Genomic DNA, 16,437 nt, shown 5'->3' with positions numbered 1-16,437 from the left:
TAAATCATTATGTCGTCCTCTCGCTCTTACTTTCAGGACAAAATGTTCACATGCTGCCTCATATATAACGTGCCACGATAACAAGATCGCTCGCGTGTCATCAGTCAAAATGATGGAGCTGATCTGTGTGAAAAAAAATCCAATAGATTGTGTAATTACCTTCATGAATATAATATGCGGGGGATACTCGAAGACGAAAGTTGCAGGAGTCGAGAAAGGAATGATGATTTTAAAATCTTTTCATGGTTGCTTGATGCTGCGGTGTGTGTTCTGCAACGCACGAGTGACAATGTCTGTCTAATAAGAAGCGGGTGAATGTATCTCATCAACCTGAACCCACAGCACTTCCTCGCCCCTTCTTTCTCTTTGTTCTCTTCTGGCAGGCAATCTGTGATCTACTGCACTTGTTTTCTTTCTTCTCCGCCAGTGGTGCATGTCCACGACTCTTGTCTGTCACACGCCTATTTTGTCTCTGCTCTGACAGCCTCGTTCGTCTGCTATCATTGTCGGTCCATTCACTGCGAGTCGGTGAATACAAGAATTGATTTACATATTTCATTAATCTGCTGTGAATAGTCTTTCATGTGGAAATGTCAGAAATTGCTTTTCATATTTGTTGCCACTAACCAGGAGACTTACTGACATGAAAGGAAACAGGAAAACACTGCACCTTTCAAAATTGGTGACAACTATAACACTATAATGTGTTTGCAAAACTAGAGATTTTTATCGAATGTCAAATATATTCATGACTGTTAGGTCATTTAAAGCTTCACAGCTTTTCTTACGTATTCAACTCATCGCACATTACCCTCTGCCTACTTCCCCCTTATGGTCAAGTTCTACTTTGATGCCAATCAAAGAGCCTGAAAGCCAGGACAGCTTGAATAGTCCCAGTTGCACGGGGCACTGACTCACACTTGGCTCTCGCTTGTGTCTTCCTTCGGTATCTTTAAACATCACATCCATCTCCGACATGAATGTTCTGCAGTCAATCACTGAATTAATCATCAGCGGCGCATCAGTGTCACTTAAATAGTCACTTCCTACAAACCACAGAATCATTTATAGTGGCAGGTTTCGTGCAGGACGGACACAAAGTGCGTATGATTGATAAACGGATAAACACGTTTGAGATGAATTCATCCAAATACAACAATGAATCAACGATCAAAGGAAAAGCTTGACTAAAGAACAATGAGAAGAGAAGGAAGGATGAGAAAAGACGGTTGGATAAATAAGAAATATCGGGAAAATAAACAAGACAAATAATAGTTGAGTTTCTGGTAAAAGTACGGATGGCTAGATAGATAAATTAATGGAAAAAATGATGTAGGGATGGATGGTTAAATGGATGGGAAAATTGATGGATATAAGTGGGAAAATGAATGAATGAATAGATGGATTGGTGAGTGGATGGATGGATGGATGGATGGATGGATGGATGGATGGATGGATGGATGGATGGATGGATGGATGGATGGATGGATGGATGGATGGATGGATGGATGGATGGATGGATGGATGGATGGATGGATGGATGGATGGATGGATGGATGGATGGATGGATGGATGGGTAAGAAAATTAATAGATAGATGTGGGAAAATTCATAGATGGATAAATAGATTGTTGAATAGATGGATGGATGGATGGATGGATGGATGGATGGATGGATGGATGGATGGATGGATGGATGGATGGATGGATGGATGGATGGATGGATGGATGGATGGATGGATGGATGGATGAATGGATGGATGGATGGATGGATGGATGGATGGATGGATGGATGGATGGATGGATGGATGGATGGATGGATGGATGGATGGATGGATGGATGGAAAAATTGATGTAGGGATGGATGGTTAAGTGGATGGGAAAATTGATGGGTATAGGTGGGAAAATGAATGGATGAATAGATGGATTGGTGAGTGGATGGATGGATGGATGGATGGATGGATGGATGGATGGATGGATGGATGGATGGATGGATGGATGGATGGATGGATGGATGGATGGATGGATGGATGGATGGATGGATGGATGGATGGATGGATGGATGGATGGATGGATGGATGGATGGATGGATGGATGGATGGAAAAATTGATGTAGGGATGGATGGTTAAATGGATGGGAAAATTGATGGGTATAGGTGGGAAAATGAATGGATGAATAGATGGATTGGTGAGTGGATGGATGGATGGATATGTGGATGGATGGATGGATGGATGGATGGATGGATGGATGGATGGATGGATGGATGGATGGATGGATGGATGGATGGATGGATGGATGGATGGATGGATGGATGGATGGATGGATGGATGGATGGATGGATGGATGGATGGATGGATGGATGGATGGATGGATGGATGGATGGAAAAATTGATGTGGGGATGGATGGTTAAATGGATGGGAAAATTGATGGATATAAGTGGGAAAATGAATGGATGAATAGATGGATTGGTGAGTGGATGGTTGGTAGGTGGGGGTGCTTAGTCTTAATGGACATAATATCTACTGGGTGATGTTGAGAGCAGTTGGTGGTGAAAGCATTGAAGAGAGCAGCAGAGAAGAGTGGATTTACTTTATATAATGTAATGTATACAAATAATGTATGTATATATTTTAAACCATTGAACTAATAGAAAAGCTGGTGCAGATAAATGATGGAAAAAGAGATGGATGACAGCAGTGTTCACAGATGAGAGAGAAAACTGGATGGAAAGCTGTGACGGTCGAGCACTGTGTGGTTTACTAAGTTGATAAGTGGCAGGTGGATAGACAAATGTAGAGAAGAGGAGGAAGGGAACAACGATTTAAAAGTGGCTTGAAAAATGGATGTAAATTTGAATAAGAAATGGATGAGCAGGTGCACCAGAAAGCAAATGGATAGATAGAAGAAAAGGAAGAAAACAATAGATCAGGGAGTGTCTACTTGGATGAATCTGTTGTTGGAAAGAAAAGGAGAAGGATTTTTCACCGATCGTTGGATTGATGATTCGGGGCATCGGATAATAATAATAATGAATAAAAAAGAGAGCGACGGTCCTTTAAGCTTGTATAAGCATGTAAGTCTAGCTCCAGAAGTACACAACGCAACAACATGTGTGTCGAAAACATGTGAAAGAACTAAGAGTGGTTTCTAACCTGGTGCAGAGAAATATTCAAAGTGTGTAATTGGCTGCCAGCGCCGACGATCTGCTGATTAATTAAAGCAACATGCTGCTCCTGCCTGTCAGACAAGTGTGTGAGGAGAGAAGCGGTGCAGATGGAAGAAAAGATATATATTAGCTCTACGTTGTGTCCACGTGTTTTGTGTTTTTCATACAGTAGCGACTGTTCGCTTGCACGTGTTATTATCGTCTCTTGCGTGTGACTCGTGGGGCACGTGGATGCACGAGTCTGGAAAGTGATGCACAGAAAACCTACAAAACCTATATTGTGACATCCTTAACCCTTGTGTTATCTTAAGGTCTAGGTGACCTGGAGGCCCTACAACAAATGTGTTTGTGGCATCCCTTGTGTTGCCTCTTACATTTTATATAAATGTAATTCTTTTTTTTAACTTCCAGTTGAATTGGAAAAGTGTTTTAAATGTTGGCACTTTTAACTTTACCTTAGAGCTTCATCCATTGCAGTGCATTATGGGACTATGAGTAGGGATGACTTGAGTATCGGTATAATCCAACACAGTTGACAAACCAAGAGTTTTGAGATCTAAAATTTGGAATTATAAAATATATTTCAGAGTGTTTTCCAAGTAATACAATACAAGTATAGTTCTGCCAGTATTGTTTTGGGGTAACGTTTTGTCCATTGCAACAGACTAGGAGTTGCTTTTCTGTCCATATAATTTTTAGAGGCTACGACTAAGATTGAGAATGCTGTGAATCTCTGTCACAACTATTTTTTTTTTAATATATCTTTAATGTTTGTATTAAAGACCAAAAAACGGAAACAGTTAAAATGACACCAAACCGAAAAAAACATATCTGTGTTGGTACTGGTGTGATGATGGTACATAGTAGTGTAAAAATTCCACAGTTAATCCAGTGTCCACTTGAGACCTGGGGCAGAAAAACTGGAAGTCGTGCACACACCCACTCCAGCCTTAAGTCTTGTAGATTTTGGTCCTTTTATACTGTCCATAAAAGAATACAAGCAATGCTAATCCATGGAAGAAGGACAAGCCAGTAGAGGATCCTGTCAGGGCCTTGATGAGGTTTGATTAGGAGAGAAAAATAAATCCACACCATTCAATTTGGGCATGAGAGCATCTCAAGATCGCTGGATCCGTCGGACAGATTTGATTTGATGAATCCTTTCTAGCAATGAATTTCATTGTAAAGCTGAAACTGCTGCTTGTTTCTGACACAAAGCTCCTTCCACTCTTTGTCAATAGCAGAGAATGAAAGCAAATGTCTGTGATTAGTCAGCTATGTAGTGACTATTCAGATGTGTGAAATCTGGCAGAGGGAAATTGGACTTTGCGAATCAGATCTTGTAAACACGGTGGTCCATTATTGCCAGCGGAATAGTTTTACACCCTGGTACCTTTTTCATGGCGTTAAAACCGCTGCCTGTTTCAGAGCGAGGAAATCCAACTATCGGATTGGTGGAGGCTTCAATAAAGAGATTGATGGCTATTGCGGGAAATACTTCCTCTCAGTCACACACACAAGCACAAGCACACACACACATACACACACACACACACACACACACACACACACACACACACACACACACACACACACACACACACACACACACACACACACACACACACACACACACACACACACACACACACACACACACGCACAAACTCAGGCATCTGTGATGAACTTGAGGCAAAGATGGATGGCTGCTGGAGATAAAGCGTAGGGGAGGAGGAGAGAGGGCGAAGTTAGTCAGGAATAAAAGATGAGGGTAAGAAACGGAGAGATTGATCAGAGAAAAAAAAACAAGGAGTCAAGGAGAAGTAATACAGCCAGTCAGCTCATTGTCTTCATTCTGCTGCTGTCATGAATCTAGAGAATAGCAGCAGTGGCTGGAAAACACATACATGCACACACACACACACACACACACACACACACACACACACACACACACACACACACACACACACACACGCACACACACACCAGGTGTCCTACATGAACTGTTCGCAGGGTGATGAATCATGGCGAGCAGCACAGAATCTTAAATAGGTGCTCTTTCCCTCACCTGACACGCCGTGTAAGGACGCTCACTTGTTCTCCGAGTAAACACTAAAGTGTGTGTGTGTGTGTGTGTGTGTAGGTGTATGGAAGTCCTGTAGGGAAATGTAGAGGATGTTCTGGTCAGTTATGTCTCCCAGAGTTAATAGCATCATTTCAAGTTTAAAAAAAAAAAGAGACTATAATCCCACGGCTAAAGCAGGATGTATGAAAGATAAGTCCAGTCAACCGTTCATATCCATAATCTTCCACCTATTCCCTGGCGCACAAGTCACTACTCTATTAAATGAAGATCTTTCTTTAAATAGAACTATTAGCTTTCTATCAGGCGGGATCTAAATCAGGCAGATTCAGCGTCGGCCTCCTTCATTACATAGCAAGCTTCGGGCTGTGGAGCCACGGCTTTGTTTTAATTTAGAAATCATTTTATAGCGGCAGATTTGTGTTGAGGAACAGATGAATTTTAAAGGACTGTATAGAGTAATTCATGCAGATATGATTCAGCACATCTATGATCTTAACACAACTGTCAAAGATGTACTTTAGAAACATTGATAAGTAAGTTCCCCAAAGAGACTTCAAGCAGGTTGTTCAGTCTAAGTCCGTGTCCTCAGAGGACCAGCTGTCCACAGAGACTCTGATCCACTTGTGACCTCCAACATTTCCCGACAGAGTTCCACTGCTTCATGTCACAAGTGTCACTCTCTGCCTCTGCAAGCATGTGTTTGGTTCGTCTGTTCTTGTTGAAAGACACAATTTAAATCGTTTTTCCCCAGAATCGTTTTTAACATTCCCGCGATGCTTATCAATTGTCCTTCAAAATACATTCAGGAAGATGGAGCCAAAAAAATGAGTTTTATCCCTTTAACTCGTGACAAGAGCGATTAAATGTAAAAGCAATCACATTATTCGTCCTGCTCAGAAACATGACTTGATTCTTTAATAAGGTCAAAGCGCGGCGTTCATGTGGAACCAGGACATTGGATTAGAACGTCAATATCGGTCTCCCTCTGACGTGCAAACAAAGAGAAGCAGTTCTGCTGCCTTGTCCTCACAGAACCTTTTAACACAAACTCACCAGAGTCAATTTGCACATGCTCTTATGTGGCCGTCCTCACACACCCGCGTTCTCAATATGTCTTTGTGGGGACTTGAATCGACAGATTTTCCTGACCTTAAACAAAGCACTAAAATAGAAAAAATGAGGGGAAATATGTAAACATGTCTATAGATAATACTTGGTTTAATGAGAATTCATGTGGTCAATAATTGTGCTCCTGCCCGGACTCCTAGGTAGGTCTTCCAAGACATGATTTTGACTGCCAGACAAACAGTATCACTCTAATAATTAACGGTCTATATCAGCTATTTTTCAACAGTACATATGTACGTGCACAAAATATGACACCTATCTGCTTTTTAATTGCTTTTCTTGGAAGCTAAATGTAGCATAATTATCTCAGTGTTTGGTGACAAGAGACCAGAAGTCGTTCACCACCAACTGTGCATCATAACACAATGTGCTGATAGAGATAAATGTTTCTATTTATGCATTTTCCATAATGGGCTGCCAGGAAAGTCATCTTCCTCCCTCCTCCCTACCCACATCTTTCCTACGTATGTGCTTCTTTATGAACCTTATTGCTCACGTTTTCACATCGGCTGACACCTTTCTGTCTCAGACCACACTTCTTATCCGTCCCTGTCTGCACTTATTTTCATCTCCTGTAAGGTTTGTCCATCACTCTGGATGATTGACCTCCCAAAATTCTTGAATCTGGCCCCGGAAATGTTGAATGTGTGAAGAAAGAAAGAAAGAAAATTAGACTTTATAATTCACATCAAGACTTTAAAACTCGTTGTCATTATTCATACACGGGTGAAAAGAAACTTTGGTGTTCAAGGACACCATGGAGCACAATAGTGACAGTGAGATTCTGGAGGGCGTCCGGCAGTTAAACGCTGCGCTCCACCTTTGCCCTGGATCTCCTCTGCCAAGTGTCCAGACTGTGCGGTCAAAGGGATACGGGGCGACAAGCTGGGCCATTTAACACTGGAAAGAGACAGTTGGCCGATAAAATGTGGCCGGGCTCTTTAGCGCTGCTGCAGGGAGACAATGAACGATGAAGAGAGAAGAAGAATGAAAATTGTTCTTTCAGATCCAACCAAAATATTGAACCTTTTCACCTTCGTATTGATTTAATCCTTTATCAGCATTATAATACATATTTGATCATGAACTGCAAGACAAGACAAGAAACTCAACTTATCTTTCTTGCCCTTGGGTTTTTTTTAATCTCTACATGTAGTAAATCCCAGGTAAAAGTCATTGAAATTGAAAAAAAACAAAGATTTTCTCTGGTAAATTACAGAAATTTCAGACATGGCTATTTTAGTTTAAATGGTATATGTTAAGTGAGTTACGTTAAAGGGATAAACTTTTAATCGGGAAGTATATTCTTGCTTCTTATAAGATGCTGCTGTTGTGTCATACATGTCTTGAATTTTCTTCGCAGCACAAATGGTGACCCTCATGTTCTAGACAAAGACTATGATTTTGTGAAACCCACTTACGAAAGCAATCCTGTCCGGCCTTTTACTCAAGGAGTTATGTAGAATAGAAGAGAGCAGAGTCTTAATCTCATGAGAGGGACAGTGCAAGGGAACAAAGGATAATGGAGATATTGTGAAGATATGAGACCGTCTCAGAGGAATACTGGATGCCATGTGGTGCTCGAGGTAATGTACGACTTCTTGAGGTAATGGCTGTAATGAAGCCTGGCTTGTTCTGGTGAAGCATCTGCTCTCATGAATCCAGTCCAGTGGGGCTTCTGGAGTCGCCACAAATGAGCTCTGAGGTGGAGGAGGTAAAGATGAAGGAAAGAGGTCTATGAGAGATGTTGAAGGAGCAGAAGCTAAGACAACAGTGAGAGGTCAGAGAAACTTGATTGATAAATGTCTAACTCCACCACCATGAATCAGATCTTCTATAGTACTTGAATCTAAACCGTCTCCATTACACTCTGTCTGTACAAAACATTTGGTGAGTGGAAAGTTGTCGAGGTGTAGGTGTCGGCGAAAGAAATATGCTCAACATTAACGGTCTATGTGGGATGTGTGTTTAATAATGTCCCTGAGCCTAAATCACGTGGGAGGTTTGTGGTGTCGGATTATGGAAATGAGATGGTTTGAGACAAAGAGGTGAAGGCTAAACTCATGAGGTGTCTTTCACTCTCACAGAAAGACAGACAGTGATGTAATCGCTTGATGATCCATCCTCGCCCAGAACCGTCATTTATATCTGAAACATAAAAGATCATCGAGTGGACGGGGATCCTGTGCCAGGGCGCCACATGGCAAATCATTATGGTATTGGCATTCCACCATGTGACTGAAAAAACTCAATCGTTGCTGCTGGCTCAACTTTTAATGAACTTCAGTTGGCGTCACGATCTGATCTATAGAAGCTTCTGTACCAGTTCTCAACTTACTAGTGATCTAAAGTTACTGATAAATCTGTCAGAGAGAACAAGAACAATTAAACAAAAATCACACAATAGGTTTGACAGAATCTGGCAAGATGTTTGAACTCAAAAACTTGTGGTCAATACACCCTCAAGGAAAAGAAATACAAAGAAATACAAATTTCTGGATCACAAAACACACATAGTGGTCGACACACAATCCTGAGGAAAACAAACTCTAAAGGTCCAAATCACAAAGCAACAGCACACAAAGCGGTTAAGAGGCACTTTCAGTAGTCCAAACAAAGAAACATCATTTCATGGGAGAAACGCCAGAAACGGAAACAGTCAAACAATCAAGTACATCCAAAAGTTGCTGTCTTTAATAAATAAAGTCCACAAAGGGTAAATCCAAAAACGGGCTCCAACATGGGCAAAAACAAAATCCAGAACACAGGAGGGCACTGCTGGAGCAGAACTACACACTATTACCAAAAACGCTGTTAACATCAGAAACAGTCTCAGAAATATCCAAAAGTTTGAATTCAAATAGCGATCACGGTCGAGAAACCAGGCCATCTGGCGATCACTTCCTGCTTCGGAGCTCCTTAAGAAGAGAGAAAAGACCCTTCGGAAATCAACCCAGCCGTGCAAGATTTATGACACATAACCACAAATGTGAAGTCATCAAAACACACTTTGATGACTTGATGATTTTCTCAAATTAACTTAGAAACAAGTAATAACACACTCTGTTGAGAGGCTGGAATAGAACCCATTGTAAAACGATCCATCAATCAATCAATATATATATTTTCATACAAATTCCACCAAAAAGAGTAACTTGCATACCCTCCTAGGATGACAAGGATCCGAGGCAGGGAGCAGCCATGCAACAATGTCATAACTACTACATATGGCCTTTTATCAAACCCGGTCCATGTGTCACTCCTGACATTCACACCAATAATTATAAACATCCGTTTGGAGCTCAAATAGAAGTTCTATTGTAAAAGTGAGAGATAGAGAAAGGTAGAGCCAAAAAAACATTAATATCTTGGAGCGTGTCAACACTGAACACATATCAGGTTCATAATCCCCTTTAGAGTAAACATCAGTCATCAACAAGATGACTATTAGACTATTTTATTCTGTGACTGTTCTAGGAGAGCAATTGTGTAGATGATAAACGTAGGTAGTCATTTGGAAAATCATTTCGTCAATCTTTAAAAGGGTTGAGGTTTTCGTCACCACCCCTCTCCCTCTGTTCTTTGAAAGACAAGGAAAATAGCACCATGGAGGATGGGAGCAGATTAAAATAGCTCAGTAGGCAATAGCTGACTCACATGCTGCAAGTCAGGAAAGCATCCATGGCAGTGTACACATCGCATCAACCTGCTGTTGTGTAACGGCCCCAGTGTCGTTAATTCAAACGGCTCTCGGTTCACTATGCCAAGTCGAGTGTGACTTTTGTCCACATCTCCATTTGGTGACGCATTGAAAAAGAGGGCAGTGACATCACAGGTGCCATTAATCTTGTTTAGCGGCGTTGCTCGGAGTCATTAGTGTGTGAGCAGCAGGCCACGAGCGGCAGGCCGCCAGTAATGGAGCCGAGTAAGTATGCTCTTTATGTCATTATATAAGGTTTACACATGGAATGCTAATCAAAAAGTAAAAAAGTAAGTACGTGAGAGTAGAAAAATCAAATGTGTCGAAATCTTAGAGGTATTTGTATTGAATAATGAAGGAACTTTGCAGTAAAAAAAACAAAGAAAACTTGTGAGATCTATATTCATAGTAATGGATGGGGACCAAGATTCTAGAAATACTAGATCAAGACAGGTGGAGAAATACTGAGGTGTTTAGTTTTCAGTGCATTTACAAGTCATTTTCCAAAATCTATAAAAGGTAAAGATGGAAGAAAAGGGCACATTTCACCAGTCTAAGAGACACACCTGGACCTGCTGGAAACTGACAAGAAAACAGTGAGGAAGGGAAAAAGGTCAGCAATATTATCTGAAGAATGGAGGGGATCGTGCAGGAACATGTCCTGGACCTACAAGAGGTGTCTGTGTTCGGAGTTTCCCTGTTGCAGGGACCACCTGGTGACTGTGTTGTTAAAGGTTAAAATAAATGCTCAGAAACCTGCAGTCTTGACTGTAGATTAAGATAAATATTTTTTCCAAAAGAGCAGAAAACCTGAATTACAAAAGACAAAATGAGCTCCTCGGTGAAGGAATGTGGTGTCCCAGTGCTTTTCTACATGTGTGCTTGACAACAGGCTGATGCAGAAACTGTCTAAGAATCTTAAGTCAATAGCATCTCATGAGGAGTGGTCAAGATATAAGTAGGTTTATATTTGTTAATGTCAGCACATGTACAGATGCAGCCTATATCTTGTAGCTCCATGCTAACTGGAACGCTGAACCCTCACCGAACATCATGTCTTACACAAGAAAGAAAAAGTCAGCGCACCAAGACTTGACATCTAACATCCAGAATCTCCTCGGCAGTTTCGCTACAGTATAACTCACAAAAGTGCTGATTCATTCCAATTCCCCAGAGAACAAAAATCAGAGTGCATCAGTGTATTTTTAGTTTGGAAAAGAAAGGATTTTGCACAGAGCAGTGGTGCATTTGAAGGTATTTTGGAGACTGTTGTGTAATCTGTTTGTCCCGGTGTGATGGAGCAGCCGTGCTCCTTAACTCCGATAAATATTTTGTTGATTTAACTCACGATTTGGTGAGCTGGTTGAGCTGCACTTTATCACAAAATCGTTAATCTAACAATGACTTCTGACTCCACATTTTGTCTCATTTTATAAACATGCTGCTTTTCATCTACTCAATCTAATAAATGAACATTTGTTTTAGAGCTCTGTTACCTTTTTTCAAGTTATTTGTGGCGTTAAGATCAAACCATGTCAGACACCAGCTCACTGTTTAATTAAGCGGTTTATGAACTGTGTTTGTGTGTCTACGGATTAAATAGATTTGACTCCTTTCATGCTGTAGAGAGAGAGATACAACTTTGTTGATCCAGTGGTCCCCAACCTTTTCCAACTCAAGGCCTACTTTTAAAAACCTTTGGGGCTAACCTCCGACCCCATAAATACGAAAGCATTATAATGCGTTCTCATTTCCTTGTCACATGTATAATACTCGAAGGAAAAAATATATAATGAAAAGAATATTTGAAAATGTTTACTGTCCTTTAAAACTTAACGAGTTTTAACATTTAAAACATTATTATGTGTATTTTTATTTTTATATAATTACATCCACCCACCCACAAAAAAAATGATACCAGTTTGGAAACAATTTTGCGACCCAATTGCAATACCTTTGCGGCCCACAAGGGGGACATGGCCCACAGGTTTGGAATCACTGCTGTAAACAAGTATTACATCAAGGAGGTATTCACAGAGAGTCTGATGAAAATAGTTAAAGGTAAGGTAAGTAGGTCAATTTCAGGTCCAGGAGAAGTCGTAGGAATCAGGAAAACTGCCATCTGAAAAGTTTGGTGAAACTTGGTTCACTAAACCTTTGTGGATATGAAACGCTAATTGTCCTGATAGTCGACAGCCGTGGATCTTGCAAAGCACTGCACTCACCGACTTTCAGGAGAGCAACGAAACACAGGAAAGAACTGTACAAAATAAAAGCCCCAGGAAGGGGAATGTGACAGGATGGGTCCTAATGATAAACAAAATGTTTTTCTTTCACAAAAAATACAAATGCAGTCGACCCTTTTTGGCAGCATTGTTTGAGCCGTTTCTCCAACAAAGCATTTTGAACAGACTTGAACAGATACTTTATCCATCCATGTTTGACAGGATCAATCCCTTCTAGAGAGGCAACGTTTCAACAAGTATTAACATTTTCACTTATTCCAAACTCCTCATGTTGTTTTGTATCTAGAAAGTCTCGATCTCTCAGAAAACACGTTCCTCCACATCAATATTCACAGGGTACACTTGGTTGATCAAATCTCTCGTGATATTTTCATTTGAAAAGAAGCGCTAATTTGAATTTCATTTCTCACTAAACATGAAAGAAGAAAACACTTAGTTTGGATGAAAGACAAAATTCATCATTTAAAATGTAACACCTCAGGACACAGAGATCTGCTTTCATCTCCATGTGTAAAGAAGATATTTTTGCAAATGTGTGAGTAATAAAAACTGATGAAATATATTTTTTGGTTTTACAATGCTTCCTTTTCAGTTGCTCTCCATACACAGAGTCCTGAATATTTTACGTGTGCCAGCAGTCCAACTGCTCTCATTTGAATGCTGCCTTGTTCCTTTTCTAATTCTGCCAGCAGTCTCATGCCTTTTCTGGAGCTGAAATAGCTTCATGCGAGCATTGCAGTGTCTGTTTTTAAGGCGGATGCGTTGAATTGGACACAAAAACAATCTCGGTTAATATTTCAAGCGTCTGTCTGTCCACAGGTCGACGCTCTGAGTGATGCAGTCTCTGTTCGGCGGGGGAGAGCTGGGGCTGCTGGGAGGAGGCGGCGACGCAGGGGGGATGAAAGAGGATGGCTGTGGCAGCGTCGTGTGGCGATCCTCGCCTCTTCCATCTGATGACGTCTACACTGCCTCCAACTTTACGCTCCTCACGGCCTATCAGGACATCAAGACCAGGCTGGCCTCCCTGGAGAGAGAGAACAGCAGCATCAAGAGGAAGCTGAAGATCTATGAGATCAAGGTGGACGTTTTGTTCTGCTACTTAAACAATGTCTCCATGACAACAGAGTTAAAGTAAAGAGAATTTAATCAAACTGAATAATAAGTCTGGTCCTGAAAATGTCTTTCAATTGTTTATCTGGGAACAGTGTACACATTACATAACTATTTGCCTTATTCCAGACTAGAATAAAATAAATAAATCAACAATAATTCCAATTATTATTATTATTATATAAGTCTAATACACACAATTATTCCTTATGGATTGCATGGCTCATACTCATACTGTAGTCTCTAGGTTTTAAATGAACTTCATTATTTTTTCCATGGAGCAAAAAAGTATTCACAGGTAGTGGCATTAAAACAATTGAACTAAAAGATCTTCACAAAATAAAGAACTTCTAGAGAAGAACACATGGCATGGAAGTCGCACAACACAAGAGGCTAGGGTAGTGATTTCTAACATCAGGTGAAAACACTGAAGTAATCACCTGAGACACAGACGAGGCAGAAAAAATGCACACACACACAAACACACGGAAAACAGCATTTTCTCACCTTATATACACTTAGAAACAAAGTACAATTGATTAAATGTGCATGTATTTATTTAGGTGCTCATGAAATACATTTAAAAGATTATGGTAATTATTAAAAGTGAAAATTATAATGTTCTTTATCTTCAAAAAACATATCTCTCACTCATAAGAACATAATAAGAGTCTGATGTATCCTTCCGAGAAGCGAATTTGATATATTGCATGTGTTATTATTTATTTATCAGTTCAATACTTTATAAAGCAACTATGCATATATTCATGAATGATGTGTAAGATCCATTATTTATGTATTGATAGAGATCGGAAAGTATTTATTTAAGTGAATGTAACTATTCGATCCTTCAGTTAGTAGTACTTTTCTTTTTCCTTTTTTTTTACCTCTGGGCTGTGAGCAGTGGTCAATGAGATCCTGATCTGTCAGATGCAGGGTTCTTGATTCCCAGGCCTTTTAAAATGGCGAGAGGACTGACTTCTCCCGCAGTGTTTTCACGCTGAGGCTGAGAACTCGTACACAAAGATGAAAAGAGCTAAAGCTGCGCTGGTGTTTGATCTCGGACCGCAGGGTCATAAATATCCCAAGTTTTTTTTAGTTTTTTTATTCCGAGACGGTAGGCCGACCATCCTCCAAGACCATGTCAGACCGGAACTTGTTCATCCTGAGATGATGCCAACGTCACGATTGTATGAATAGTCAAGAGAGAGTAGTGGTGTGTCCTCTTGAGACGACCATCATTGGACGACAAGTTATTTTATTAATGAATACACGGTCATGTCTTGGTCAAATTCCAAGTAATTCTGCTTGACTCTTAAAGCCTACCAAGTGTGGAGACATTTGTCTCATATAAGGACAATCATGGAACATCTGCCACTCAAAATCTCACTTATTGTCCTGCATCTGTATGTAAGATCTAAAAATAAATGTCAGCGTAAATAAAGAGGAGCAGCTGTGACTAAATGCCCAAGAGGACGTCCCTGTTAACACAGGCTGTATTCTGGGAGAACAAATCCAGATGTTGCTTGTTTGTATCTCTACCCCTTTATTCTAATAGTTTAGCTTTGGATGATGCAAAATCAACCCTGACTCCTGTTTAGAGGTATTTAACCCCTTGTCTGCTGCGTCAATGTCATTCAAGGTCGGAACAGACGCAACCCGCTGATGCAAGAGGTTGACGTTGGAATCTCCCCCGAGGCTTTTGGACATTTACTGTTAAACTGAGCAAAAAAAATGTGTTCCGCTAAATGGAAAAGAGTTGTTTTTTTCCCTCAAACAGTCCTCGCATCTGCCGCCCTGACGCCACATAGGAAATGGCTGGAAGCTAATGTGCGGTTGTTTGAATGTAAATGCGTTCGTTTAGGTCCGACGTTACATAATCACAGACTGTTCAGTTCTACTTTGAGCAGAAAAACACCATTTGGTCTGAGTTACAAAATCATTGTCTTTTTTTAATCTTTTTTTTGTTGTTAAAAAAGTCTAGCCACCCCCCCTCTTCCACTTAAGATCATTTTGTCTGTCTACACCTTCATGTAGTTCCAGCGATCATAAAAGTGCCTGCACTGACTGGGAGAACATGATTTTTTGAGCTCAGATCCAGACGCTGTCTTTTATTATATCTCAGCTCAGTTAAACAAAGCCGGTGTTAGCTTTTGATCGTTCAAAGTTGGTATTGATATTGTCGCGTCTAATTTTAGCAGAATCAACAGTATGTGAAGTGAATCAGTCCTTTGCTGCTTATATCTTCTAAGAATACTCAATGGTTTTGTCTCTTGTTTGGTAGCATTATCGCCACACCGCCAATTTCTATTAAATTTTCATTAAACCAGGCAGGGGCTCGTGAGATCAAAAACCTATTTTTCAAGCGAGACCAGGTCAAGACGGGCAGAAGGAAAAACACAATTTAAGGAGACCAGCTCCCTGAGATTTAAGTGATTCTGCAGCAGGTGCCAAACTGAGAGTACCCACAAGCCCTTTTCCCAATCTCCTTTATGGCAAACAGAGCACAGGAAGGTCCTGAAAGTGCAAAGAATACTGCGTGATACTTCTCTGCATGATTTAAACACGAGGAGAGAGAGAAAGCAGATCAATAATTTTCTTAAAAATGAAGTGGTACCAGTGTGAAACGGTGAATCCAACCAATCACAGAGTTCACTTTTTCAGTATCAACCATCTGGAGACCTTCTGCAGACATGCATGTACAAAGAGTCTTCCTCTCCAAGATGCAATAAGTCTCTCATCATGAACCTGTTTTGAACTTATTACTTTATACAGTTCTCCCCCGTCTGAAATCTCAGCGAACGAGAGGTTACGAGAGCAGAGTCCATTATGACGTAATAATGGCTTCTCTTCTCCTCCAGCCAACTGTAATTACGGTCCGATTTGTTTATACAACAAATTCCTTGGAGGTGGAGATTTCCGGGATTGATGACGCATGTGGACAAAACTTGGTGATTGACCAATCAGAGCAGAGTGGGTGTGGTTATACTAAACACAA

General features: G+C 40.6%; 1 protein-coding gene across 1 annotated transcript in view; it reads left to right on the top strand.

Annotated features, from left to right (window-relative positions):
• The window catches only part of tbkbp1 (TBK1 binding protein 1), a 44,430-nt gene that overhangs the window by 8,351 nt on the left and 19,642 nt on the right, over positions 1-16,437 (top strand). Inside the window, exon 2 of the mRNA XM_087784107.1 lies at positions 13,149-13,407. Coding sequence (XP_087640233.1) covers positions 13,165-13,407 — 243 coding nt within the window. The 5' untranslated portion in view covers positions 13,149-13,164. The remainder of the gene's footprint in view (positions 1-13,148; positions 13,408-16,437) is intronic.

This window comes from Callionymus lyra, chromosome 2, assembly GCF_982586985.1.
Source record: "Callionymus lyra chromosome 2, fCalLyr1.hap1.1, whole genome shotgun sequence".
In the NCBI taxonomy this organism is placed as follows: domain Eukaryota; kingdom Metazoa; phylum Chordata; class Actinopteri; order Syngnathiformes; family Callionymidae; genus Callionymus; species Callionymus lyra.
The sequence above is the reverse complement of the archived record's forward strand: the minus strand, read 5'-3'. Positions and strand labels throughout refer to the sequence as shown.